Below are 27,516 nucleotides of genomic sequence, written 5' to 3'. Positions count from 1 at the left end.
CCACTTTTGAGATCAGGTACAGGTTTCCCCACAAATCAATGAATATCTCAGACAGATAGCAGTTTTGTGTGGTCAGCAAAAAGAAAAGGCCGCTTGGCTTTGCAAACTACCACAGCTGAATGTAGGAGCGAGACGGTCTCCAGTCAAAGAAATGCATCCGCAGTCAACTAAGGATACCTGGAGATTTGTCCTGATGTGGTCAAAGGGGAAGAAGCATCAGGAAAGACTTTACTGCTGGTAGCGTATTTAGAAAGCTCTATCAATATTAAGTGCCTGGAGATGGTCACTTGAAGTTACTACTCAGCAAAATGGGGAAATGTAAACCCATTGGAAACTGGGAGCAACTGTGGACTGTTTGCTATGAAGGACTGTAATTCCATGAAGAGTGCAATGTGGGGCAAATATAAAAAGAGAATGTATCTTTCTGTAATTTAAAGTATAAGTTGCCCACAGAATAGTTAGTTAATAGTGATTTTAGTCATTTGTTACAGTAAGAAACTTAAAACACGAACTTTTGTGTCATCGTTTTCAGCTAACTCATTGACCAGAAGTTCGAATTTCTTTTTAAAAGTTATCAGCCTCTATGGGAATTGAAAAACAATCATAATTTTCAAAAGAGAATTAGATCTTAATCTGAAGAGAAAATAATTGCACGGCTGCAGGGCAAAGGTAGGGGGAGTTGCTATAGCAGTAAATGCACCCAGGCAAAGACATGCCGAATGGCCTCCTTCTGTGCTGTTGCCTTTCTACAATTATTTGCAGCACCTGGGGCTGGATTTTATTCAGCCAGCCGCTGCAGGAACCATGATAGCCAGGCCCACTTAATCATGGCAGAGGCCCCTTGTTAGTCTCCTGGCAGCAGGAAAACCTCTCCCAATTAGGTCGGAAGGCAGAAGGGATTGTTAAGAGATTCCCAGCCACCAGCGACAGGATGTCAACTGGGCTCATTAATGAATCAATTGACAGCCATTATCCCCGACCCCAGCAATTTACTGCTGGCTCCGGGATTAAATGGAAGCTGCATCCTTGGAAGGCCATCCAGCAAACTATTCCTGATTTGCCAGACGGCCTCCCAAGGAAGTGGGGGGTGGGGAGGGGGCAGTAAGGGAACCCTCGCTTTCAGGCACTCTGTGCTTGATTGAAGGACCTGGCATCAGGCGGGATGGCCATTGAAAGCCAACCTCATTTACCCTTGCCTCTGAGCCCAATCCCTTCCGGTGAACCCCACCCCATGACGCTCATCTCACCTTCATTCACCCGTGACCTGGATCTTGGGTAGGGGCAGTGTGGCTGGCAGCCACCGCTCCCGCTGGCACTAGCAGCAATGAGGAGCTATGGCCTCTGACTGGCCAGCAGCTCTCGACGGGTGGGACTTCTGTCACCGGGGACCTCAATCGTGGGGAAGACCTGACAGCGGACAATTAAGTGACTGAAGGGCACTTGATTCCATCAAGTGTCTCCCATGGAATTGATGGAAGTTCCCTGCTGGTTCTCTGACTGGTGGGCGAGATCCCCATCAGCCTGACAAAATTCCAGTTTTCTGACCAAGTTAGTGCATTTCTAGCATTTTCTGTCTCAATAAGAAGCTGACCCATATTTCTGTTAGCTGTCACAAGTGTGGATAGCAATATGATAGGGTCTGAGCAGTTGGTGAGGAAATAAGTTACAGGTAACTACAGCTGAATATAAAATTCAAGAGTATTTCCTGCCCAACAATGAAAACAATCTAAACCATTCTTGTTTATATGGTAGAAAACAATTTTCATTTTAAACAGCATTTGTACAAAATGTTCCCTCATGAAAAGCAACAAACGATCTGACAGAGATATTTAAGGTTATGAAGGAGTTTGACAGAGTAGGTAAGGTTTCCACTTGTACAGGGGATCAGAACTGGCAGCCATATATATTAAGATAGTTACTAATGGCTCCAATAGGGAATTTAGGAGAAATTTCTTTTATCCCGAGAATGGCCAGAATGTGGAACTCGGTACCATAAAGAGTAGTTGAGGGCGTAGCATAGATTTATTCAAGAGGATGTTAGATAAGTATATGAGGGAAAAATAAATAGAAAAATATATTGATGAGGTTAGAGGAAGAATGGAAGAATGGTGGGAGGTGGCTTGTGGGACATAAACACCAGCTTGGGTCAATCGGGCCAGATGGTCTGTTTCTTTGCTGTAAACACATTGTAATATAAATTTACATTTCAAAAAAATACAACCAAAACAAAACCTACAAATAAAGGTCACATTGTTTCTCAAGCAGAAATTAAGGCTAAAATTCAAATATGTAATGGCAAGCAGAATGACTAAAATGAAAATAAAATTAGCATTCACAATTTGAATCAGTAAATGATCAATGTCAAAGCAATGCCAAAGATTGACACACTCAACTGCAGCTGCAAAGAGCTGACAAGCAGAAATAAGGCTTCTATATAGAGGAAGAGAAGGTAAATTGCCTTAGTCTGATCTCAGACTTTCCAGCCACTTTTTTTTTTTTAAAAACAGGAAAAACTTTGGCAAAGTTTTGGAATCAGCTCATCTATCCACCCTCTGGGCAAGGATATAGGCATAGCCCAAGGAGAGCAAGAAAGTGGGTGCATAATAGAAGGCAAAAAGCCAAACTGATAAAATTAACAGGAATGCATTACGTATCGTAGTCTTGAATGATCATTCCAACAGACCAGATTGCCATCAGGTATTCATTAAATCCATTAGGACTTATATAATGTAGAGAGTCAGGTTTACGAGGGTCTCCATTCGAGCCTGTGAAGTCAATACCAACCTGTAATCAAGAAGCAAAAAATCATTTGCTAGAAATTATTATAAAACACAAGATAGATCCTTAATGTAGCCCTATCCATGCTGAATGGAGTTCATGCTAGTTGTTGTACTAAGAGTGGAACCCCTCAGCTTTGTTTCTTAAGCATTACATTTATTTGATTGAAAACTGAAGCTGATTTTTGTTTAAGTTCTCCCCTCTAGCTAGCATGGTTGTCAATTAACAGATCAAGTGAAACAGTTATTTGCTTTTATAGCCAATAATGGTGCAATTATAACACAAGTTAATTTGACACTACAATGATTTATAATATGTTTCCATGATCCAAAGCACCCAGTAAGGAGTGCACCTTTGGGAATTCCAGGTATGAAACATGTGACTTTTCCAAAAAAATCATCAGGCCTGCATTTTGAACTCAGCGATGAAGGTACTACACTCACCGCTGGCCTCAAAGAAAGCTGCCCATAAAAGTTTAACGGGCTTTACAGTGTCAATTTCCTCATTTTCAATATGGCTTTCAATCCAACATCATCTATAGGGGATCCAGGGTGTTCAATATCAGTGAAGTTAACAAGGAGGCTGAGCAGCAGCCTCAGATTGTAGAACTCTCACTGAGAGAAAATTAGGGTGTAAAAAGCACAGACATTCACCATTTCATTATTTTTTCCAAAAGCAAAATAAAGATTGGGACCTACACATGGCTTTAAATTAAAACAGAATCATAAACAAACTTTAAAAACTAAAATAATTATTTTAAAGATCAGTAACTTATGGAACGAAGAGAATGGCATTCTACGCTTATAAAATTAGTTTTTCAGGAGCAGAGAGATTGTTTATAATGCCATTAAAAGTTAATTTACCATTCATTCACGACTTAACATTTTCAAAGTTTTTTTTACAGTAAGAATACTGCATAAGATGTTGATGTTCATGTCAATTCATTGATTCCCTGCTAACTGCATCTCTGAAGAGTGCAATAGTGTACCCTGTGAAAGAACAGGGTATCACTGACAGCAACTTCTAGACTTCTACGTTTAACTAAGTTGCTGTTGGTTTTAAACTGTAAGGATGACCGTGCTGAAAGGTTCACCAACATAACAATTCTGGTCCTTTTTAATTTACTGAAATAAAAAGGTGCACACATAAACTTTCCCTTGTTTAGTCGCTTGAAGAATCACGTTTTGGTTCTACCTAGAAATCCCACAGAACACTGTCCTTTTATAAAATTAAATAAATTAATATTTATTTACTGTTCCATTTAACAACAAGCACAAGACATTCAAAAACTATTTTTCTCTGGTAAACATGTAAGCTAATTTTAAAAAATAAAACTGTGAAAATCTGATCAGCTGTATTGTTCCATATCTTCACTAGAATATTGCTGAAAAAAAAACATTTTGTTGAAGCTTTTCATCTTGCACTCATCAGGCCAATCGCAAGAATACCAATGTCAGGATATGCAACAACTTTATACTGTATGAGAAGAGTGTGCTGATTGGTTGGCAAGCGGACTGGTAGAGGCATTGCCATGGAGAATGCATCAGTTAATGGTGACTGACAATTAAATGCCAAGTATTGTTTGAAATTTTAAACCAGGCAGCTTTTAAACAATGCTTGGCAGTTAACTGTCAATCCCCATTAACTGGTGCAATCTCCATGGCAATGCCTCTATCAGTGTCCACTTGCCAACCATCAACACACTCTTCTCATACAGTATAAAGTTGTTGCTTCCCGACATTGGTATTCTTGCAATTGTCCTGACAAGTGCAAAAAGAAAAGATTCAACAAAATGTCTTTTTTCAATATCAATACCAATATCAAGTTCTGTACTACCAACCGACTATTTATATCTTCACTAATTTTAAACCTTGTCATAGCGTGCACAGCAAGGAATGTGGTAAGACTAACTCAGCAACAACAATTTGCATCTCCTTGTCCCCATTAACATAGTAAAACATCCCAAGGTACTTCACAGGAGTTACCAAAAAAAATTAAACAGCTAATCACATAAGGAAATGCTAGGCCAGGTAGCCAATAGCACGACCATAAAGGTATGTTTTAAAGAGCATCTTGAAAGAGAAAGAGAAGTAGAGAAGCTGGGGCATTTAGGGAGAGAAGTCCAGAACTTAGGGCATAGGCAGTTGAAGGCGAAGCCACCCATAACGAAGTGATTAAAATTGGGTAATGGGTAAGAGGCCAGAATTGAAGAAACACAATAGAACTTGGAGGATTTTGGGCTGAAAGGAAAGGCAGTGTCATGGAGGGATTTGAAAACAAAGGTGAGAACTCTGAAATCGAGATGTAGCTGGATTCGGGAAGCAATGATCATTGTAGGTCAGTAAGCAGGGAGGCGATTGGTAAAGTGATGTTGATGCATGTCCAGACATGAGCAGCAGAGTTTTGCATATGCTCAAGTTTATGGAGGGTGCAAGATGGGAGGTTGGCCAGGCAAGCAGTGGAACAGTCGAGTCTGGATCTAACTAAGGCATTGATAAGAGTTGCAGTAACAGATGAGATGAGAACAGTGGCAGGGACAGGCAATGTTTCCAGGTGAAAGCAGGCAGTCTTGGTAATGGAGAGGATATGGGATTGAAAGGATATGGGGTCAGCTTAAGTGTCGAATAGGTCACCAAGGCTGAAAATGGACCGCTACATCCTGAGAAACCTCTGTTTTGATGTAGAGGTTTCATTTCTCCAATTTCCTGATCTCAGTCATGTCTTTATGGGCAGCTGCTGCACAGAAGACAGAATTGCTTTATGCATCTATTAGTGGCTCTTTCAGCATGGCAGAGGCATAGACCAGTTGGCTCGCTTAGTCATATTTAACATGTTGGTGTATTTAACAAGTTGATGCATTTTCTTCAAGAAAAAATTCCACTTTGAACAGATTACTCTTCCAGTACTTCAGTGAATGAGGTGATATAGCATGAACATATAGCCATGAAAACTAAAGGCGTGTATTGCACAAGTATGGATACATACCCGTAAGAAAGGGCGAGTGACAGAACAGATAATTGCAACAACACAGTTCCATACAGCAACAAGACACTTGAATGCTGCAGTTAGCTGAACTGACCAGATATCAACTAGAGGCTAAGCACTCCACAGGTAAGGAGAAATAATTGGGACCAGCATGATAATACATTACTCAGTAGAAAACGCTTGATTCAGGAATCAGTTTTCTTGTCTTGGTGTGAGATACAGGGCAAAATAAAACAGAGCAAAACAATAAAAGTAAATCACATGGTTTGTGTTAATATAACTATGGCCGGGACTTTTCAGGCCAAAGGTCAATGGAGTTTTGGCTGCCTCACCAAATTTTCCAACCCGCCCGTGACGGATCCGGACTGGAAAATCCCAGCCAATGTCATTTGCCTAGTTAATATTAATATAAACTTTGTTTATAGAACACACTTTATTCCCTATTTCCATTTTAGACCACTGCTTCCAAAAAGTAAAATTGGAAGAAAACAAAACGGAAAGAGATTATGAATGAGAAAACTGAAGAAAATTAAGGATGAAAGTAAACTCCAAGGATTGGAAGTAATGAGGCCAAATCATTAATTTGTTTCAGAAAATAAATTCATTAATTTCAACTCATTAAAAAACTAGGTTGAGTGCTAAAAAAATCCCTACAACTCTATTTTCATTCCCAAAAACAGTGCAAACTTCGGCTAACATTCTCAGTTTACATACTTGAGCTATTTACTCACAATGAAGTTCATCTGACAGCCGCCCATAATATAGTCCAAGAAAGAGTACTCTTTCACAATCTGTAAGTTAAACATTTAGAAGCATATCAGATTTTTAATGTGTAATAAATTGATGATCCATTACACAATCCAACAATTAATATTCTTACCTGAGTATTATTATGCATTAGAGATGGACAACAAATGCTGACATTGCCTGCGACATACATCCCACGAATGAATTTTTAAAAAACTTCACTTAAGAACAGTCATTTCAACCAGTGAGAAGAATTGTGAATCTTCTTAATTTTTAATTAATAAAGGAAATAATTAATTGTCTCCATTGATAAATTGCCCATTGCAACAGCAACATCGAGAAATAAAGAACTTGCAGTTATACAGCACCTTTCACATGCTCAGGACATCACAAAGCATTAACGACTTGCTCCACATTTTCTACCACTACAGAACAGGCCACTCACTAGAAGGTGCAACAAACTATACTGTTTAAGGACTCTGTTGTCCAAACTAGGCATATACCAGCTCATGGTACTGCTCACAGCAACATAGCTGAGACTGGGAATTTGTTGATGTGGTGATCATGGACACAAATTCAAAGTACATAATGACGTGTAGTAGCACTGTAATATAGGGCAGAATTTTACGCAATGGGATTTTATGGCCCCGAAGTCAATGTAGTTTTGAACGACTCGACGCATTTTCCGCCCATATTGTGCCAGTGTTGTCTCACTGAAACAAAAATAACTGGCACAAGAGAAAAGAGTGGGAAATGTACCCAAATTAATGAATCCACTGCAGCTGAAGAAAATGTAAAAATGTGTGCGCACAAACAATAGTGAGTATATCCATAGGAAAGCAAGTCATAAACCAGGACACTAGAGTTACTTAGGTTTCAGATATTTAACAGAACAAGTTGTGACCAGCCTGATGTGGATTTGGCTCTATTTTTCTTCCAAACACAGAACTATATTTATGGAGTTTTGCAATAGCACTTTTAGTACCCAACAATGCCATCTTGTTTTGAAAAGCAAATTGTCAAAGCCAATGCATTCCTTGTTTTTTAAAGAATGGATCTATGATATTTTTCCCGGATGAGGGTGGGAGTTCGGTTTAACTGATGTATTTAATCTGTGTTCAGCTAAATAGAGGCGGGCAAACCAAAAGTGAAAACAATACGATACAGTCAGTTGCTCACTGCAATTTACAAATCACTGTAATTTGGATAAACTGGGGAAAATTGTAAAGTTGAAACTGAAATTACCAGTCAATCCAGACCCTACTGTTTGATTCATATCCACAGAAAATACTGTACCTTTGATGATAGTGTAAATATTTTAAAAATTCACCCACTGCCAAATGCGTTTGGTGTCAGCGAGAAAAAAAAAGACACCTCTGCACAATTGTGGTGATAGACTGGGTGGGGCAAGAAGAGTCACTGAAGATACTTGATAGGTGCACTAACTATATTAGAGGTGGGGCTACATAAAATGTTGAACGGATTTACAAAAACAAATCTATCCTTGAAAATAAAAGCTATAAAATACTTACCTGGCACAATTTAAAACTCACTATTCCGGAGTTTCTGTATCTTCTCTTTTTTTGCTTCTTCTTTGGATTAATACACTCAAACTCTGCCTGCAAGATAAACACCGTGAGAAATGTTGTAACAGGTCATGAGAAATGGATACAGCAACATCATTAAGCTGATTCATGGTATTCAGTACGCAAACAAAAACATTACTGTACACAGAGAAAGGAATGTTATGAGCATTGACTAATCCAACATTTTTTCATGCAGATTTTATTATTTTTTTGGAATTACTCCTACATTAAGTTTGCCAAGAATGCTTCCAAGCTTCTTTAGAACACCAGTGCCAGTTCACAGGCAGGTTGCTGTGGGTGAAGTGCATTCAGATACAAGCTCGTTCCCAAAATAAGGAGGGCGGAGGGCCAGTCATACATTTGGGAGTTAGACACACCAGTGCCTGTTACAGGGTGATATTATCAGAGGCTTATTTTCAGATTGAACACCTGCCTTCGAAGCCAGTAACAGTAACTGTTGTAGAGGAAGTGAAAAAGTGGAGCATCATAGAGAAGGAAGAAAACTGATTCAGCATTAGAAATATTTAGGTTAGGATTAAGTAAATTGTAAACGATTTATCCACACCGGTCAAGGGCAGGACTGGATCCTAAAAACCTCTGATCAGTGTCCAAAACTAGAGGGTAGCACATTGCTTTTATTGTAATCAACTTACTGGGCCAATTACATAGTTTTGTAAACCCTCAGTCACATTCTTTAAAATGACTTATGTGACAAGCTGTGCTAACTTGGAAAGATTTCTGGCCAGTTTAAACATGGATATTTTTAAAACCTGATTTCTACTGGAGTACAATTTAAAAACAGTTAGTTAACAAAACATTACTTAAAAGGACACGGTCACTCTGGTTGAATATTATTTTACAATTGTCTTGAATTTCCACGATAGCCCTTACACAGAAATTTTGTCAAGAGTTACACCAGTTTCCCCATAGATTTGGGGATGGGAACTTAAACCAATATTTCCTGGGCAGATCATTTAGCTTCATTGACATGTAAAAAATAAAATGTAAAATGAACACAAATACAGCATTAATTGTAAATAATTTGTGTTACAACTCTAGGGGGAGAATTTTATGCCCCCCCACATATCATGTTTGGAGGTAGGGAGGGCATTTAATCAGGCAGGAGGGTGCTGTGTGGGCATCCCACTGCCTTCCTGCTTCTGCCAAAATCAAGTCCAGGTGGGTAGGCCTATGGCCAAATTTCCTTCCCCGCAGCCAATTGAGGCCCTTAAGTGGTCAATTAATGCCCATTTATGGTATTAACCCATCTGTGGGCAGGCCTGTCACCATGTGTCATGCCAATCAGTAAACCTGCCTGGGCAGGTTTCCCAGGGTACAGCCCTCATTCAAAGGCACTCAGTGCCTGATAGAAGGACCCAACATCAGAAAGGGGAGGGGCAGCTGAGAACCACCCCCTTGTCCTTGCTGCCAAACCACCGTCACAACACCTCCCAACAAAACCATTCCCACCTGGCTTAGGTTAATCCTCGATTCTGGGCCTCCAGTGGCTGTCAGTCCAGCAGCAGCCCTGGCCTCCCTGGTGAGCAAAAGAGCTGCCAGCCTCTGGTTGGCCAGCAGCACTCGTGGGGGCGGGAGGGCCTTTGACTCCAGGGAAGGCCTGGAGGTGGTCACTTAATATCAGCAGGCCTTGCTGGAGGAGGCAATGTGGGTCTCTTGCCAGCTCTCTAGCCATCATGCTAGACACCGATGCCATTAAATCCACCCCCAAGTGTCATTTTAAAAATGTCTTTGTTTCAGAAAATAAAAAGATTTAGTGTGCATGTCTGTATTGTTGTCTAGGTAATTGTTTTCATTAAATCAGGGAACTTGATCCCCATCAAAAGCCAGGAATCTCAAGTCATTGTCAAAAGTCAAGTGACTTTGAATTGTCATGCCTAAACGTTTGGAATATAGATCTATGCCTGTTCATTATTTGTGTAAATCCAGGAAACTCCCATGAGTTTGTGTTTGCCTTGGCTGAAGCTTTGGTGAATGAGCAGCATAGAATTTCAGCACCTGGAGGAACAGCACCTCATCTTCCGACTAGGCACTTTACAACCTTCCGGGCTGAATATTGAGTTCAACAACTTTAGATCATGAGCTCTCTCCTCCATCCCAACCCCTTTCCGATCCCCCTTTTTTCCAATAATTTATATAGATTTTTCTTTTCCCACCTATTTCCATTATTTTTAAATGTATTTCCATCTGTTGTTTTATCTCTACCTTTTAGCCTATTTCGATCCCTTCCCCCCCACCCCACCCCCACTAGGGCTATCTGTACCTTGCTTGTCCTGCTTTCTACCCTTAATGTCACTTATTAGCACATTTCTTAGCTAATATCACCACTGTCAACACCTCTTTGTCCATGACATCTTTTGGCAATCTTCACCTATCACTGGCCCTCTATCCAGCTCTACTTGTCCCACCCCACCTTAAACCAGCTTATATTTCACCTCTCTTCTATTTTTCCTTAGTTCTGTTAAAGAGTCCTACGGACTCAAAATGTTAACTGTGTTCCTCTCCGCAGATGTTGTCAAGCCTGCTGAGTTTTTCCAGGTATTTTTATTTTTGTTAATTTCAGCAGTTGTATCAAACTATTGAGGCAATTGATGCTCACTGATATCTCAGCATAAATCAGTCAAACAAAAATTCCCATGAAAATAAATCACAAAATGCCACTTCCCACGCCTAAAACTGCCAGGAAACTCCAAGCCTAGATATTTGTGAGCTGAAATCCATTGATTATCACATTTCTAATCATTCCTATCCGAAAAAATATTTTGCAGTAAGCAGTCGTGGTGGTAAACCTCACTGGAGATATTGATGATATAAAACACTCTTCAGATTCTGAACCCAAATGCAGTACTTTCCCCCTCCTGTGTAAGCACCTTAAATTATGTACATACATACCTATTATATATAATAAATTAAAACTTATGCATCTCTTGTGAACTTACTGTGTCAAAATTTTGTGCCAGGCTAATGTTTTCTATTTATTTACTTTTCCCTGAAGCTTCTGAGCTTGGACTTTTCAAAACTTCTTTCCCAGAATGTGGGTGTCACCGGCTGAACCAGCATTGATTGTTCATTTCTAATTGCCCTTGCCAATCAGAGGCTGGCAGCTCTTTTGCTCACCAGGGAGGCCATGAGTTGTAACACAAATTTTCTACAATTAATGCTGTATTTGTGTCTATCTTGCATTTTTTTTATGTGTCAGCGAAGCTAATTGATGGTGGTGACCCTCCTTCTTGAACCATTGTAGTCCACTGTGGGTGGTGTAGGTACAACAACAATGTGAGGGGTTGGGGGGGGGGGGCTGTTGGAATTTTGACCCAACGATATTGAAGGAACGGTAATATAGGCCAGGATTTTCCATGCCTGCTGGCGTCAGACGTGTTCAGTGGCGTGAGCAGACAATATGGTGAAAAAGCCAAAAATCGTCCGCTCAGCCAGTCAATGGCGGGCTAAGCTTCCCGCCATCGGACATCAGGAACCTCATTGTAATACATCTGCATATCATTGTAATGCCAGCCCTCAGGACTCATCCCCGCCCGGCTGGACCGTCCGTCCACTTCAGCAGGAAAACATGCCAATGTGTTTCACAACAGCATGTATAAGATGTGCACTTGGTGGGCCGCACTTCGCTCAAGACTTCAAGGTTTGTTTGCCTACCTTGCTTCGGTCAGCACTTGCAATCATCAGCGCCAGGCTTCAAAGACAGCATCACACCACTTTTAGGGGGGCTCATGGGTAGGTGTCTACCTACCAGATCAGCCGTATGGCTGGCTTTTCAATAACTGCATGGCAAAGTCTTGCTTGGCAAAGGGGGAGAAGTGGCATCAGGCAAGAGAAGAGGCTGCAGGGTGAGGGCTGTACTGGGAAAGGAGGGTATCCCAAGGTGTGCTCCCACACACGTTGATCTGTGCAAGTGGCCTCAAGATGGTGAGGGCTGAGGACGCAGTCTCCAGAGGCCAGATGGACATGTGAGGGTATATTTGTGAGAATGGGTGGTGATGTCCCTTAAGCTGGCAGCGAGTGAGATGCCAGTGAATGTGTGATGGCTTGAGTGTGAGAGTGATGAGATGGTTGCCACACCCTGGCTGCACAGATGAGATCATCCATCCTCTGTCTGCATTGGATGGCCAACCTCTTCTGTGCAGCATTGGCCACCGCTGCCATCACCTACCAAGCTGGAGTGGCAATGTTGCTTTCCCTCCTGCGGCCAGAGCAGGGGTAGAGGACATCACAGCAGGCCTCCACGGCATCCAACAGCGCTCGAGGGCTGCAGTCTTCTTGCCTTTTGGAGCCATGTCTTCTTTGATGCAGTCCTGGGCTGGAAGCACTGAGCACGGCTGCACTTCAAATGTGGTGCCTGGCATGAAGTGATGGCGTGGCAGGCCAATCGAAGCCCATCCGCCATCGAGACGGCGTGTATCCCAGGAATGCATCATTAATGCGACGGGTTTGGGACGATATGGCGTGAAAATTCGCCATTGCAGCCAGCGTTAAAACCTCATTTTTCCCCGCCCACTACAAATCTGGGACGATTCTGCCCATAGTTCCAAGTCAGGGTGGCATATGGTTTGGAGGAGAGCCTGCAGATGGGGGTGTTCCATGCGGTTGCTGTCCTTGTTCATCTAGTAGAGTTTGTGGGTTTGGAAGATGATGTCAAAGGAGCCTGGGTGAGCTGCTATAATGCATCTTGTAGATGGTACATATCTCTGCCACTGTGCATCGGTGGTGAAGGGTGTGAATATTTAAGGTAATAGAGCGGACTGCTTTGTCCTGGATGATGTGAAGCTCCTTGAGTGTTATTGGAGCCAAACGCATCCAGGCAACTGGAGAGTATTCCATCACACACCTGACATGTGCCTTGTAGTCAGTGGATAGGCTTTGTAGAGTCAGGTGGTGAGAAGCTTGCCACAGAATTCCCAGGTTCTGACCTGCTCTTGTAGTCACAGTATTTATCCGGAAAGTCTAGTTAAATTTCTGATCAACGGTAACTCCAAATTAAGTGAAACTGTGGAACCAATAATTTATTTTTCAAAACTTTCCACCCCCTCATTTGCTTGTCATTGCTAAACTGGGATACCAACATTTTTTTGAAAGCGTTTAATTATACTACTGGTCATCCTCCCATGACATTGTACATAATCAAGATCAAGTGAAATCTTCAGGTGAAGTGAATAATTGGGCTACGACTGCAAATACAACTTAACCTCCAGTTTTAAAGTCATACCTTCCATCTACATTTTTATAAAAAGCTTTGATGACAATTTACATTGGGGTGGGGGTGGCCAGTGTGGGATTGATGGCAGCAGCTCAGCAGAGATTGATGGCAGTGGCTTGGGGGATGAGGAAAGATTTACCTATTCAATAACATTGCTAAGAATTTTAAATAAATAAATCAGCTACGTTCTAAATAATAGATTTACCAAATTCACCACTAAGGAAACCCTTCCTCCCACTTGCTGCTAGAATCAAACAGCTGCCATTCCATCCCTGGCCATTCCAATTGCTCCTACAGCTGCTCTGCTCCCTCAGAAAATTAGTAACTTTCTTCCCAATACTCTTATACCCAGTAATCTCCACCTAATGCTCCTTAACTTTGTCATCTCAGCATTTCTACACCCCCATTCACTTTCCCAGCATTATTACAATCAATAATTCTCTAATTCTCTACGGTGCTGCCACACCAAGACATCCCTGCCCATCTCCTAGGTATCCCATTTTCAATGCTCTGAAACACATAGGGGTGAAAATTAATATCACAGGTAGCTTAAAATTAGCAATTAACAAATCAGCAGCTTGACTTAAACCCTGTCAAATCTTCTGTTTAACTGAAGTCCATGGGAAGGAAAATTGGGCAGGTTGCAGAGTAGGCTGCCAATTTACTACCATCCAATTTTGCATTGCTGTCTAGTCAAATTTTACGTGCCTTGGCTGACATTTTTTGCGCTGTAATATCCCTCAACATTACCAGACAGCACTCCCAACTCTTCACTACTGCTAGGCACAGTCCCTGCAACCTACCGCCTACCTACCCGAAACCAGAGAAATCTTTCCTACCATCTTCCTTGGTATGCTGGGCTTTAAAAATAAATAAGCACTAAAATTTAAACACAAATATGTCACTATTATATTTGTAATAACAATAAAAGTTTGCTGTTCACTCACCATAAATGAGTGGCCCTGATAATTCATGCTGCATTATACAACATGAAACTATGGCTGAAATCGTGTGCTCTTGCTGGCGGTGAGCTTGGAGGTGGAAAGGACATTTACTTAGGCGGGATGGTGGCGTACTAGATCCCACCTCTGCCAGGAATAAGTTCTGGTTGGGAATGCACCTTCCTGCCTCACCACCAATTGAGGCCTTTTAAAGTAGGCCAGTTAATGACAAGGGCCTCATCACACCTCCACAGATATTAACCCAGCTTCAGGAGGGCCTGTTGCTATGCAGTGTGCACGACAGATAAAACTGTGCAGCCAGACTGACACCTCCATGGGGGTGCCCTCGATCGAAGGCACGTCAGTGCCTTATCAAGGAAACTGCCATGGCCTCCCCAGTGGGTGCTTTTCTTTGCATGAAACTAATTAAACTAAATTAAGAAAAATGAGGGATAAACAAGTGCAGGCCCTTAAAGGGGCACTACAAACAGAAAGAAGGAAACTTACAAACATTAAACCCAAATGTGATCAAATGGGTCTATAAAGTACCCCAGTCCCCGCGGTGCCCACTGAGCATGGAAGGCCTTTATCGTGCCAGCGGACACCACATATTCCCACTCCGGGAAACCAGTCGCGGAAGAGGGGCAGACAGTTGGGCCTACGACTCCCTTGGTCGTCCGCTGCCTGGATCGTTGATGGCCAGCCTGGCCAGCAGGAGCAGGTTCACAAGGAGGTCCCTTACCCTCCCTGCACCGGGTGCCCAAAGATCAGAAGCGTAGGACTGAAGTGCTCCCCAGAGGTGCGTCGGTCTCTCACCGGCTTTCCAGCAGGCAAGCAAGACACCCCCAATGCTTCAACATTCTACCCAGTATATGTTTTTGTTTTAACCAAGAGCAATATAAGAGATCTGCTTGTAGTTTTTTAAAATCTTGCATATTACACATATTTGCTTTAAGTTGTGCTTTTACTTGCAGCAACTCAGTTTCAATAAATAAATTTTATAGCATGAAATAAACGTTAATGGCTCACTCTCCTCAGGTACTGCCCCCTGCTATCATTACCTCAGTTCTCAAAAAAAAGCCTCGACCTGTGTCCTTGCAAACTACCACTCCACCTCCAACCCACTTACTCGCCCAAGTACTTGATCTTGTTGTCACCTCACAAATCTATGCCAATTCTTCCCCCAGCTCCATGCTTGAATTCCTCTAATCGGATTTTCACACCTGCCAAAGCACTAAAATGACCCTTTATCAAAGTCACAAATAACATCCTACGTGACCGCGACCATTGTTATCTATCCTTCTTTGTCCTTCTAAACTTGTCTGCAGTCTCTGTATGCATAGCACACCTCCTTAAATGCTGCTTCTCCATTGTCCAGCTGGGTGGAACTGCATTTGCCTGGTTCCATTCTTATCTATCTGGTCATATCTAGAGAATCATCTGCAATACCTTCTCTTCACACTGCTGCAACATGACCTCTGGAGCCCCCGAAGATCTACCTTTTCCTCCTCCTATTTTTCAAGCTACTTGCTGCCCCTTGACAAAGCCATTCGAAAACACAATGTCAGTTTGCACGTGTACACTGACAACATCCAGTCTGTCTTACCACCTCCTCTATTGATCTCCTCACTCCCTCTAATTAGTCACTCTCTTTTCAGACATCAGTACTAGATGAGTAGAAATTCCCTCCAGCTAAATATTGTGAAGTCTAAGATCATTTTCTTCTGTACCTGCCACAACTGCCATTCCCTAGTTACTGACTCCATCTCTATGCCTTGTCACTCTGAGGCTAAACCAGACCATTCAAAACCTTGATGTGCATCACCAAGACTGTTTACTTCCACCTCCATAATGTTGCTCATCTTCACCCTGCCTTAGGTTACCAGCTGCTGAAGCCCTTGTTCATGCCTTGGTCACCTATAGACTGAACTACGCCAATGTTCTCTTGGACACCCTCCCAGCTTCCATCCTCCATTGACTTGAACTCATCCAAAACTCTGCTGCCCATATCCTAACTCGCACAAAATTCCATTTATCATCACCCCTCTACTCACTCAACTACATTGGCTCCCAGGCCAGCAATGCCTCAATTTTAAAACTCAATCAATCATGTTTTGAACCTGTGGTCTTGTCCGCCCCATTCTCCAGCCCTACAAGCATCTAGGAATTCTGTGTTCCTTCAATTCTGGCCTTCTGTGCATCCCTCCTTAAACCTACTTATTTGACCAAGCTTTTGGTCACCTGTCTCAATATCTCATGTGACTGTGTCAAATCCTGTTTGCTAATGTTCCTGCCACACACCTTGGGGCCTTTCACTACATTAAAAGGTTTTATATAAATTCAAGTTGCTGTTGTATAAGGTGTGTTCCTGGGCATGACTCAGGCCTTAGAGTTTTACTTCAGTAAAAGCACAAAGCAGCCAAGCAACTCAAAGCCAGTTCCCAGTGTTTGGCGTTTGCATTGCAGGGTCTGGATTCCCAAAACTATAAATCCTGTTTAAGCTTTAAAGAACAAAGAATGCTCCAGTAAAATTGTAGGGAAGCCCCTTCCTTTTTTCAAACATTGAGGGAGGGAGGGAGGAGAATTGAAGCCTTAAAGCTTTTACTGTTCTTATTTATCTTCCATACCATTCCTACCTGCTCTAAGGATCTATGCTTTCATCCCATTCCCACTCATACCTACCTGACTTTGACTCCCCATAGTGGCCATACCTTCCCAACTTGCCAACACAGCTGCTTGAGACTCTAAGCAAAATTAAAATCTTGTGCTTCAGGGGAACTTTTTGCCGAGGTGGGTCCGGCAAATTGGTAGCCAAAATCCAGCCCTTAAATTGCAGCAGCTAAGTTTAACTGATCAATAACCTATTGAGCCATTTAGGTACACATTTGCTTAAAAAGCAGCCTCGCATCATTCCAACCCAGCCAACCTTAAAATGATTGTTGTATTAACATAGAGGGAGAATTCCATGATGCACCACAAAAAAGAGTCCTTAGGAAATTTCAAGATTTTCATTCACATTACCAAGTTTCTCCAACCGTATGTCCCCTGCTGCACCCCTCGTTCCTCTGTCTTTAGCTTACTAATTATTTCCCACATCTTCTGTTCATCATCATAGGCCAATATGCTCCACCCTCTGGAATTCTTTTCCAAAAAGCTCTTGGCCTTACTTTCACTCTCCCCCTACTGCTTTCCTGATTCATCATGTAACAAGATACCAAATGTTCCCTACAAAAAAAAAATCAATGAAGAGAAGCATGAATAAATGCAAATACAAAATGCAAATCATTCTGGATTGCCCTTGCCCACCTTCTCACAGCTAGCTGAAAGGATGGCATTAGCAAAGGTCTAGATATAAAGCACCTAACCATCATGAATGAGTCTTGAAAGGAGAAATAATAGAAGAAAATTTATGCTCTAACCTAAGACAGCTTACTTTAATTTTATTTCATTTGATTCTTTTTTAAATAAAGCAGAAAATAAGAGATGAGTGCTTCTGTAGAATTAAACAGGAGTATAATAAAGAAAAATACAAACTTACTGGTGAACTCTGTGATGCCATTTGCAACATCTCCATATTTGTTTCAAACGTTCCTATTAGATCATGTGATCCATCATTGTCATAATCATAGCAGGTTACCTGAAAAAAAGGCTTTCATTGAGTCGGCTTAAGATTATAGAAACTAATTTACGAAAGAGCTTACATCTGTATAGTACCTTGCTAATTCCCAAAGTACTTCATAACCCACAAAATACTTTAAGTTCAATAAGTTAAATTTAAGGAGGGGGTCTTCACATGTGGATGTGCATGGGCTGCTCAAGTAGCAGGGACTCTCCCACACCTGGGTTTACCTGGCAGGTTTCCCACATGTCATGGTCCTCACCAGTCAATTGTTGAATACCAACAGCAGTGGAATGGGGGCCTCAAATGTTCTCAATTGGTTTCCAAGTGGGAAACCTGTCCTTGACCCTTCCCACCCCAGACTCTAGCAGGAGAGTCAGGAAGGCAACATTCCTTTCCACCCCACACCTTCCCATCTGATTCTACAGGCACCCCCTCCCCTCTTTCCAGCCATCTCCCATGGGGAGTATTAAATTCTACCCTATATTTCAGAGTGTGAGCTTTACAAATAATTAACTGGATGCAACAAATGTAGTAGGTAAACAGTGGTCATAATGCAAGTAAATACTATGGGCAGGACTTTTTGCTGAGTGGGCAGGCACACGCATGACCCGCACGAGCGTGAAATGATGCGCAATGACTTTGGGCAAGCATCCTGACGTCATCGTGCTATATTTCGGTCGGTGGGCGTGTGCAGGACTCGGCAGCGCGCCCACCGACAATTAATAGGCCTATTAAGGCCATTAAAGTCATAATTAAATGCAATTTTTTGCTGCCCGTCCAACCTTACGGTTGACAGGCAGGTGAATTGGCCAGGCGGCCTTTGGATTTTTTATGAAACCTCATTCACAGGCAGGATGAGGTTTCCAACAGGAATTAAAAATACAATAAAAATGTTCAAATCTCATTATTAACATGTCCCTGCTCATGTGACAGAGTCACATGAGGGGACATGTTTTTAAACATTTTTAAATTCTTTATTTGTGTTATTAAAAATCTTCACGCCCCACCAGGCGTGCCTGCCCGAGGTAAAAATCCTGACCTGTGCATAATAAAGGCAGCAGTGAATGCGAGTGTTATTAAACAGATTTAAAATTTGACAAAAGACCTCTGTTCATTTTCTTATACACAATCACAGGCTACAAGATTGTTTTCTTCAAAATAAATCTGCTGTGCCAGGCTGTTAAACCAGTTTTATAACAAGAAACAGGAAGGAGAGCACGTGAAAGAGAGAATGAAAGAGATCAAAAGAGAGTGTGCATGTGGATGAGTTGGAGAGTTCCCAACTTGAAACTAGATTGTAGATCCTCAATTACTTATGCCAATACAAGTTTTTATTAGGTTCCTTTGCTTATTAATTTTTTCAATAAGTAAACTGCTAAGTAAATATTCCTTAGCTCTTCAGTAATAAAAATGAGAAATACCTTGATTGGCTTCTGCAAGTCACTATTGCACAGTGATTGCAAAGGAATTTTATATGGCTTCCAAGTGGGGTTTAAATTTCTTTTTATGACCTGAAAATAACAAAAAAGTTAGTGCAACAGCTGAAGTACCACAAAAGTATTTGCTGTTCAGTATCATAATAACTGCATTAAAGTTTAGTTCAGGAGATGCATGACATGTATATAAAATATATATCTATATCTATCTATATATATATATATATATATATACATATATATACATACACAAAATATATATATATACACACACACACATATAACATATATAACACTTTTTAAAATATACTTCTATATTATACACTTTATAAAAAATATCAGCATTTGTTTGGTGGAATGACAGCAAGGAAAGAATCCCATTAGTGGATTTACAGAATAAATGTCTTGGGACTACGTTGGCTTAATGACACTGAGTAGAAACTAATCTGCTCAATGCTAGTTCGAGTGCCTAATTTTCCAGTTCCTAAGACCAATGTGCAACTATCAAGCTGAATACTTGCTAGATAGGCAATAATTTGTCATTGTGTTCTCCTAACCAACCTCCTATCCTGCTTACTCCATAAGGTACAGGTCATCTGAAACTCTGCTGCACAATTTCTACCTTACATCACATAAACAACACCCATGTTCAGCAAACACCTCGATTCCTGGTTCCTCATTGCCTCAAACTTAAAATTCTCATCCTTCTATCTAAATCCCTTCATGGCCTTGCCCAGTCCTATGTAACCAATATCAGCCTTACAACCCTTTAGGAGCTCTATATTATTCTGGCCTGGCCTTGTGCTTCCTCCCACCCCCTTCATCCTAGCATTAGCAGGCAACTCTTCAGCCATCCAGGCCCTATGAGCTATAAATTTCTCCCTAAACCAGTGTCTCTCAACCGCTCTCTGCTCCCATAAGACCCAGATTAAAATTCAACTCTTTGATCAACTTTTAGCAGCCCTCCTAATTCTGTTCTCTATGCCTCAGCATCCATTTTTATATGATGATACCTCTATGAAACACCAAGGGATACTTCTCCACACTAAAAGGAGCCATATAAATTCACATCATTGTGGGGTTTGAGTTTATTTATGCTGATACTCCAGTGCAATCCTGAGGGAATGCTACATTGTTAAAGTTTAGAATTCAAATTTTAAAAACCTGTTCTATTTGAAACATGTGCAGCATAATATAATTAATTGATGTGTGTCTCTCTCTCACTGCACAAATAGCAAAGGATGAAAGCACTCAAATAAAAACAGAAAATGCTGGAAAACCTCAGCAGAAAGCACTGAAGATAAGCCATGCAAAAGTGTTCAAACAACACAGAAACAGTACTGCATATGGTCAAGTACTAGAAAGCTTAAGGCAAATTGTCGCTTACTTTATGCCTGGAGAATGCTCATACTTGGCAGAAAAACAAATGCGGCACAGGACACAGGATTTTTGTGGCTGACTACATTCCAGCTGTTGGTTTTGGACGGCGCCATTTCCATTATTGCAGACATCAGAGTCAGCATTTAATTACTTCCCCTGCTTCTGAACACAGGCCCTTGCCAGGGGAAAACCAGACAATACAGATAATCTGAACCCATCGGTGTATGTGGATCAGGAAGGAAAGAGTGCACATCAGGGGCTGAACTGAGTGTTGTCATGGTGGCCCCGCCAGTGGGCCAAAAATCAGAGGCCAGTCCCATCCAGGCCATTTCTGGAAGCCCCAAAGCAATTCAATACTCATCAGCCAATTAACTGTCCAGCATCGGGGCTCCCACCCTTTACGGATAAACATCCTGCACCCAAGGGCTGCCTGTTAATCAGAGAGATGGTTGCTCTTCAGTCCCAGCAGCACCACCAGGAGCAGTGGCCACAGCTGATACTGCAATCAGCTAGGACAAGCAACAATATAGGAGGCCCCAGAATGTAGGCAAGTGCGTTGGGTTTGCCAGGGCCTGCCTGACGGCAGGGGGGGAAAGGTGGGGGGAGGGTTATTGTTGAGGGAAGGACGGGGCCTTCCAGGGGACAGTCCTTGCCACCAGTTGGGGCCCTCCATGGGTCACAGCGGCAAATCACAAGAGCCCCCCCCAACCCCAAAAGGAGGTTATCAGCTTTTACTGGGCAACCTCCCAAGTAACATACAGCCCCCTGCTGTTGGTAAAGTACCAGCTACTGTCATGGGATAAGGCCCTTAATCATAGAATCATAAAATGGCTACAGCACATGAGGGGGCCATTTGGTCCATCATGTCTGTGTTGCTTCTCTGCAATTCACCTAGTGCCACCACCTCCACCCCCATCTTTTCCCCATAATCCTGAAAACCATTCCTGTTCAGAAAATGATGCAATTTTTTGAAAGCTGCGATTGGAAGCCTCCACCACACGCTCAGGCAGTGATTCCAGATCCTAACCAACCACTCTCTGTGCATAAGATTATTTTCCTCATGTCACCATTGCTTCTTTTACCAATTACCTGAAATCTGTAATGAGTTTTCAATCCTTTCATGAGTGGAAACAGTTTCTCTCTATCTACTCCGTCCAGACCTCTCACAATTTTCAATACCTCTATCTTTTAATCTTCTCTTCTCCAAGGAGAACAACCCGAGCTTCTCCAGTCTATCTACACAACTGAAGTTCCTGTTCCCTGGAACCATTCTTGTGAATCTCTTCTGGGCCCTCTCCAATGCCTTCGTACCTTTCTTAAAACATGGTGCCTAGACCTGGATGCAATACTTCAGTTGAGGTCAAACCAGTGTTTTATACAAGTTTATCATGACTTCCTTGCTTTTGTACTCTATGCCCCTATTGATAAAGTACATGGGATCCTGGGCTTTATTAACCGTGCTCTCAACCTACTCTGCCAGAATCAATGATTTGATCACCAGATCCCTCTGCTCCTGCACCCCCTTAATTGGCCATTTAAAGGGCCTCCAATGGCCTCTGGGCAGAAAGGCCGTTCTCAGTGAACAATGATGGGCTTCCTTCCCTCCAGATTCTACAGCACCCTGCCTCCCAGCCAACTTATAAAGGTGGAATTAAATTCCGTTCAAGGTGTGCTCTGTCCTAGCAAAGGGTGGGGGGGCGGGGGGGGAGTCAGAGGAAATTGAACCTTCTTATATTGTCTTCTATAAGAAACTGAATATCACATATCCAATTAGAGGAAATCAATTTAAAATACTGGCAATACATTTTGACTGGCTAAGGCAAAATTAAGCTTTGACACTCTCGAAACATGTGGCTAGGTTTCAATGTAATGCTAAATAGTAATAACTTCAGTTCTTTCATCTGATGCCAAAAAAGTGTACTTTGATTACAAACCTTGACCTGCAATATTGACACTGCCTCAATCTTATTATAAACTGATCAAATAGATATGGGTTGTAAGAGAGAAAAAAAATGGCCATTACCCTACCATTTACTTATATAGAATCAGAACATTGTATGTAGCATGGACCATTATGGCTGATATGAAATTTACAGAATCATTATATCTTTCAGAGACATCTCTCACCTCTGTCCTGTGCACCATTTGCCATTTTCCATCTTCCGTCTGTTTGCAGAATTCCAAATAAGGGTCTGATTTCCCCCAAAAATCCTGATCATTACAAGTAATAGAAGTAAAACACCCCAGGTTAGTTCAAGAGATTAAAAATGTAACACTGTAAACTAATAACTTCCAAAAAAACAAACTTGGAACAGCAGTAATGATTTATTTTTAAAAAGCAAGCTCTACCTTTTTATCCAGCTTACGTGCTTGAACTTCAAAGTTGACCACTCGGTTATCTTTTACTTCTTCTGCAAAAATCTAGAGTAGATAAAACAAATAGAGGCATTTTACAAAAAAAAATGCATTATCTACCAAACTACCTACTTCTCTTCTCCATTAATCATCTTTTTGACCCTGCACGTTAGAGTCAGCATAGGTCACCTACTCCCAGGAAATCCACTATGCTGCCTCATACTTAGTTAACCAAGAAAAGCATACAGACAGGAATATCCTGCATTATGGAAAGTGAATTCTGCCCTTCCTTGCAGCAAACTAGTTGACATCAAGAAGTGAGAAGTTTATTTGTGTTTGAACAGAAGTGCCAAAATGCAACTGGGCTATTTACTTTTATATTGGGTCATGGGATGCGAGTGTTGCTGGCAAGGCAAGCATTAATTAGCCTTGAAAAAGTGGTGGTAAGCCTTCTTGAACTGCTGCTGTCTGTATGCTGTTAGAAAGAGAGTTCTAGGATTCTGATCCAGTGACAGTAAAGGAGAAGCAATACAGTTCCAGGTCAGGATGGTGTGTGGCTTGGAGGGGAACTTGCTGGCTGTGGCATTCCCATGCATCTGCTGCCCCTATTCGTCTAGATGGTAGAGGTTGCAAGTTGGAAGGTGCAGTCAAAGGAGGCTTGGTGAGTTGCTACAGTGCTTCTTGTATATGATATTTGCTGGTGGCGAGTCAGTAATGTTTAAAGGTAATGAATGGGGTGCCGATCAAGCGGGCTGCTTTGCCTTGATTGGTGTTAAGCTTCTTGAGCATTGTTGGGGCTATCCAACCAAGTAGAGAGTGTCCATCACGCTCCTGACTTGTACCTTGCTGATGATGGAAAGGCTTTGGGCAGTCAGGAGGCAAGTTACTCACTTCACTCGCTGTCAGGAGCAGCATGAGGCATGTCTAAAAATGAGGTGTCAGCCTGGTGAAGCTACAACACAGGGCTACTTGCATGTCAACTGACAGAAACACCATGCAATAGACAAAGCTAAGCGATCCCACAGCCAACTGACCAGATCCAGGCCCTTCAGTCCTGCCACATCCAATTGCGAAAGGTGGCAAAAAATTTAACTAAACATAGGAGGAAGCTCCACAAATTTCCCCATCCTCAATGATGCGGGAGGCCAGTACATCAGTGCAAAAGACAAGGCATGAACATTTGCAAGCATCGTCAGCCATATGTGCCAAGTGAAGGACCCATCTCAGCCTCCTCCTGAGGTCCTCAGCATCACAGATGCCAGTCTTCAGTCAATTCAATCCACTCCACATGATATCAAGATACGTCTGAAGGCACTGGAAACTGCAAAAGCTATGGAATCTTACAACATCCAGACACCAGCACTGAAGACATATGCTCCAGAACTAGCCATGCCCTGAGCCAAGCTGTTCCATAACACTGGTATCTATCCAACAATTTGGAAAATTGCCCAGGTCTGTCCTGTCCACAAGAAGCAGGACAAATCCAACCCGGCTAATTACTACCCCATCAGCATAATGATGCAAGGTATCATCAACAGTGCTATCAAGTGGCACATACACAGCAATAACATGCTCAGTGATGTTCTGTTTGTGTTTTCCCAGGGTCACTCAGCTCCTGATCTCATTACAGCCTTGGTCCAAGCATGGACCAAAGAGCTAAACTCCAAAGGTGAGGTGATAGTGACTGCCTTTGACATCAAGGCAGCATTTGACCCGGTGGGGAGCCCTCGCAAAACTGGAGTCAATGGGAATCAGGGGAAAAAATCTCCAATGGTTGGAGTTATACCTAGTGCAAAGGGAGATGCTTGCGGTTTTTGCAGGTCAAATCATCTCAGTCCAGAACATCACTGCATGACTTCCTCAAGGTAGTATCCCAGGCCTAACCATCTTCAGCTGCTTCATCAATGTCTTTCCCTTCATCATAGGGTCAGAAGTGGAGATGTTCACTTATGATTGCACAATGTTCAGTATCATTTGCGACTCCTCAGATACTGAAGCAGTCTGTGCCCATATGCAGCAAGATCAGCATAACATTAAGGCTTGGGCTGATAAGTGGCAAGTTACATTCACATTTCACAAGTGTCAGACAATAACCATTTCCAACAAGAGAGAATCTAACCATCTCTCCTTGACATTCAATGGCATTACCATCGCTGAAGCCCCCACTATCAACATCCTGGTGGTTACCATTGGCCAGAAATTGAACTGGGCCAATCATGTAAGTGCTGTGGCTACTTATTCTGGCAATTCCACAGCAAATAACTGACCTCCTGTCTCCCCAAAGTCTGTCCACCATCTACAAGGCACAAGTCAGGTGCGTGATGTTTTTTTTTTAATTCTTTCATGGGATGTTAAGGGGAGGGTTGTCGCTGGCAAGGCCAGCATTTGTTGCCCATCAAGAATTGCCCTTGAACTCAGTAGCTTGCTAGGCTATTTCAGTGGGCAGTTAAGAGTCAACCACATTGCTGTGGGACTGGAGACACATGTAAGCCAGAACTAATAAGAATAGTAGATTTCTTTCTCTAAAAGGACATTAGTGAAACCAGATGTTTTTTTTAAATTTCAAATCTGTAATAGTTTCATGGTCACCATTACAGAAACCAGCTCTGTATTCCAGATTTTGCCAACTGAACTCAAATTCCACAAGCTGCCAATTGGGATTTGAATTTATGCCCTCAGAGCATTAGCCTGGGTCTCTGGATTACTAGTCTAGCAACATTACCACTATGCCACAGTCTCCCCCAAAGAACGTGCAATCTATCATGTCCTCTCTGAAGAATTAACTCTGGACCTTATAAGACTGATGCACTCCTGCTCCGCTAAGAAGGCATGCCTTGATGGAATACCCTCCACTTGCCTGGATTAATACCAATCCCATTAATACTAATTAATCCCAAATCCACTCAAGAAACTCAACACCAACCAGGGCAAAGCAACCCACTTGATTGGCATTACATCCACCACCATAAACATTCACTCCCTCCATTCACAGTGGCAACAATGTGTAACATATACAAGATGCACTGCAGTTACTCACCAAGGCTCCCTTGACAGTGCCTTCCAAACCCGCAATATATACCACCTAGAAGGACAAGAGCAGCAGCTGCATGGGAACATCAAGTTCCCCTCCAAGCCACACACCATCCTAACTTGGAATTATATTGCCTTTCCTTCAAAGTCACTGGATCAACATCCTGGGACTCCCTTCCTAACAGCACTGTGGGTGTACCTTCAAGGACATTTAGCGATGACAACAAATATTGGCCTCATCATCAATGCCTACTTCCCAATAAAGAATTTAAAAAATTAATTCCCAGCCTCTAACCTGCTCTTATAGCCACAGTATTTATATGGCTCGTGTAGTTAAATTGCTAATCAATGTTAATCCCCACCCCCAAGATTTTTGATAGTGGGAGATTCAGCAATGGTAATGCCATTGAACGTCAAGGGGAGATGGTCATGCATGCCACTTATAAGCCCAAGTTTAATGTTGCCCATGTCTTATTGCATGCAGCTATTGACTGCTCAGTATCTGAGGAGTTGTAAATGAAACTGAACACTGCGCAGTGAACATCTCCACTTCCAACCTTATGATGGAGGATAGATCATTGAAGAAGAAGCTGAAGATAGTTAGTCTAGACACCATCTTGAGAAATTCCTGCAGTGATGTCCTGGCGCGAAGATGATTTGCCTCCAACAGCCACAACCATCTTCCTTTCTACTAGGTATGACTCCAACCAAGGGAGAGCTTTCCATTGATTCCCATTGACTTCAGTTTTGCTAGGGCTCATTGATGCCACATTTTGTCAAATGCTGCCTTGATGTCAAGGGCAGACATAGTCAACACACCCCTGCAATTCAGTTTCTTATCCATGTTTGGACAAATGTTCCAATGCAGCTGCACAGCCCTGGCAGAACACAATGCAAGCTGCCATGATGCACTAGTCTTAATGAGACAAATGGTTTACACCTGTTATTTTAGTTTTGACTGTGATAGAATAGGAGACCTAACTAGTGGCTGGCGGGCAAAAAATGACATTTCAAAGTATTCAGACATGAGTCTCATGAAACACTATTTCTTAGTGGCAGCAGTGGTGCGAATAGGAGGTGGGGCGGGTGTTTTGAATAGCTCATAACTCCCCCAGTCACTTTGAGGTCAACCGGTTTTGTACGTCAGGACTCAGTTAAAACCGACTGCAAATAACTTTTAAATTTCCGATTATGATCATCTTGCAGTTGGAGTATGATGTGAGCTTTAATATGACACCGGAAGCCATTGGCTAGGAATAGATTCTCCCTGGCAGAACACAAACTAAGCATCAGTGAGCAGGGCCTGAATCTTACATTCGTCGAGCGCGTGCGATCAGCGGGCCCAGAAGCGGTCGTGAAACGCACTTCCGCCCGCAATCAGCCCCCAGGAAAGTTAGCGTGGCAACTGACAGAAGTGAGAGTGCAA

At 42.2% G+C, this 27,516-nt stretch overlaps 1 protein-coding gene across 3 annotated transcripts in view; it reads right to left on the bottom strand.

The window, feature by feature from the left end:
- LOC144679845 (copine-3-like) overlaps positions 1 to 27,516 on the bottom strand; it is a 91,913-nt gene that overhangs the window by 16,884 nt on the left and 47,513 nt on the right. For all 3 annotated transcript variants that reach the window (XM_078540699.1, XM_078540697.1, XM_078540698.1), the window contains 7 exons: positions 23,055 to 23,126; positions 22,833 to 22,916; positions 19,311 to 19,400; positions 17,806 to 17,904; positions 8,043 to 8,129; positions 6,495 to 6,554; positions 2,651 to 2,784 (listed from right to left, as the gene is read on the bottom strand). In XM_078540699.1, the coding sequence (XP_078396825.1) occupies positions 2,651 to 2,784; positions 6,495 to 6,554; positions 8,043 to 8,129; positions 17,806 to 17,904; positions 19,311 to 19,400; positions 22,833 to 22,916; positions 23,055 to 23,126 (626 nt within the window). The remainder of the gene's footprint in view (positions 1 to 2,650; positions 2,785 to 6,494; positions 6,555 to 8,042; positions 8,130 to 17,805; positions 17,905 to 19,310; positions 19,401 to 22,832; positions 22,917 to 23,054; positions 23,127 to 27,516) is intronic.

The sequence above is a fragment of the Cetorhinus maximus genome, chromosome 4 (assembly GCF_964194155.1).
Source record: "Cetorhinus maximus chromosome 4, sCetMax3.hap1.1, whole genome shotgun sequence".
Classification (NCBI taxonomy): domain Eukaryota; kingdom Metazoa; phylum Chordata; class Chondrichthyes; order Lamniformes; family Cetorhinidae; genus Cetorhinus; species Cetorhinus maximus.
This window is presented reverse-complemented; position numbering and strand designations above follow the sequence as displayed.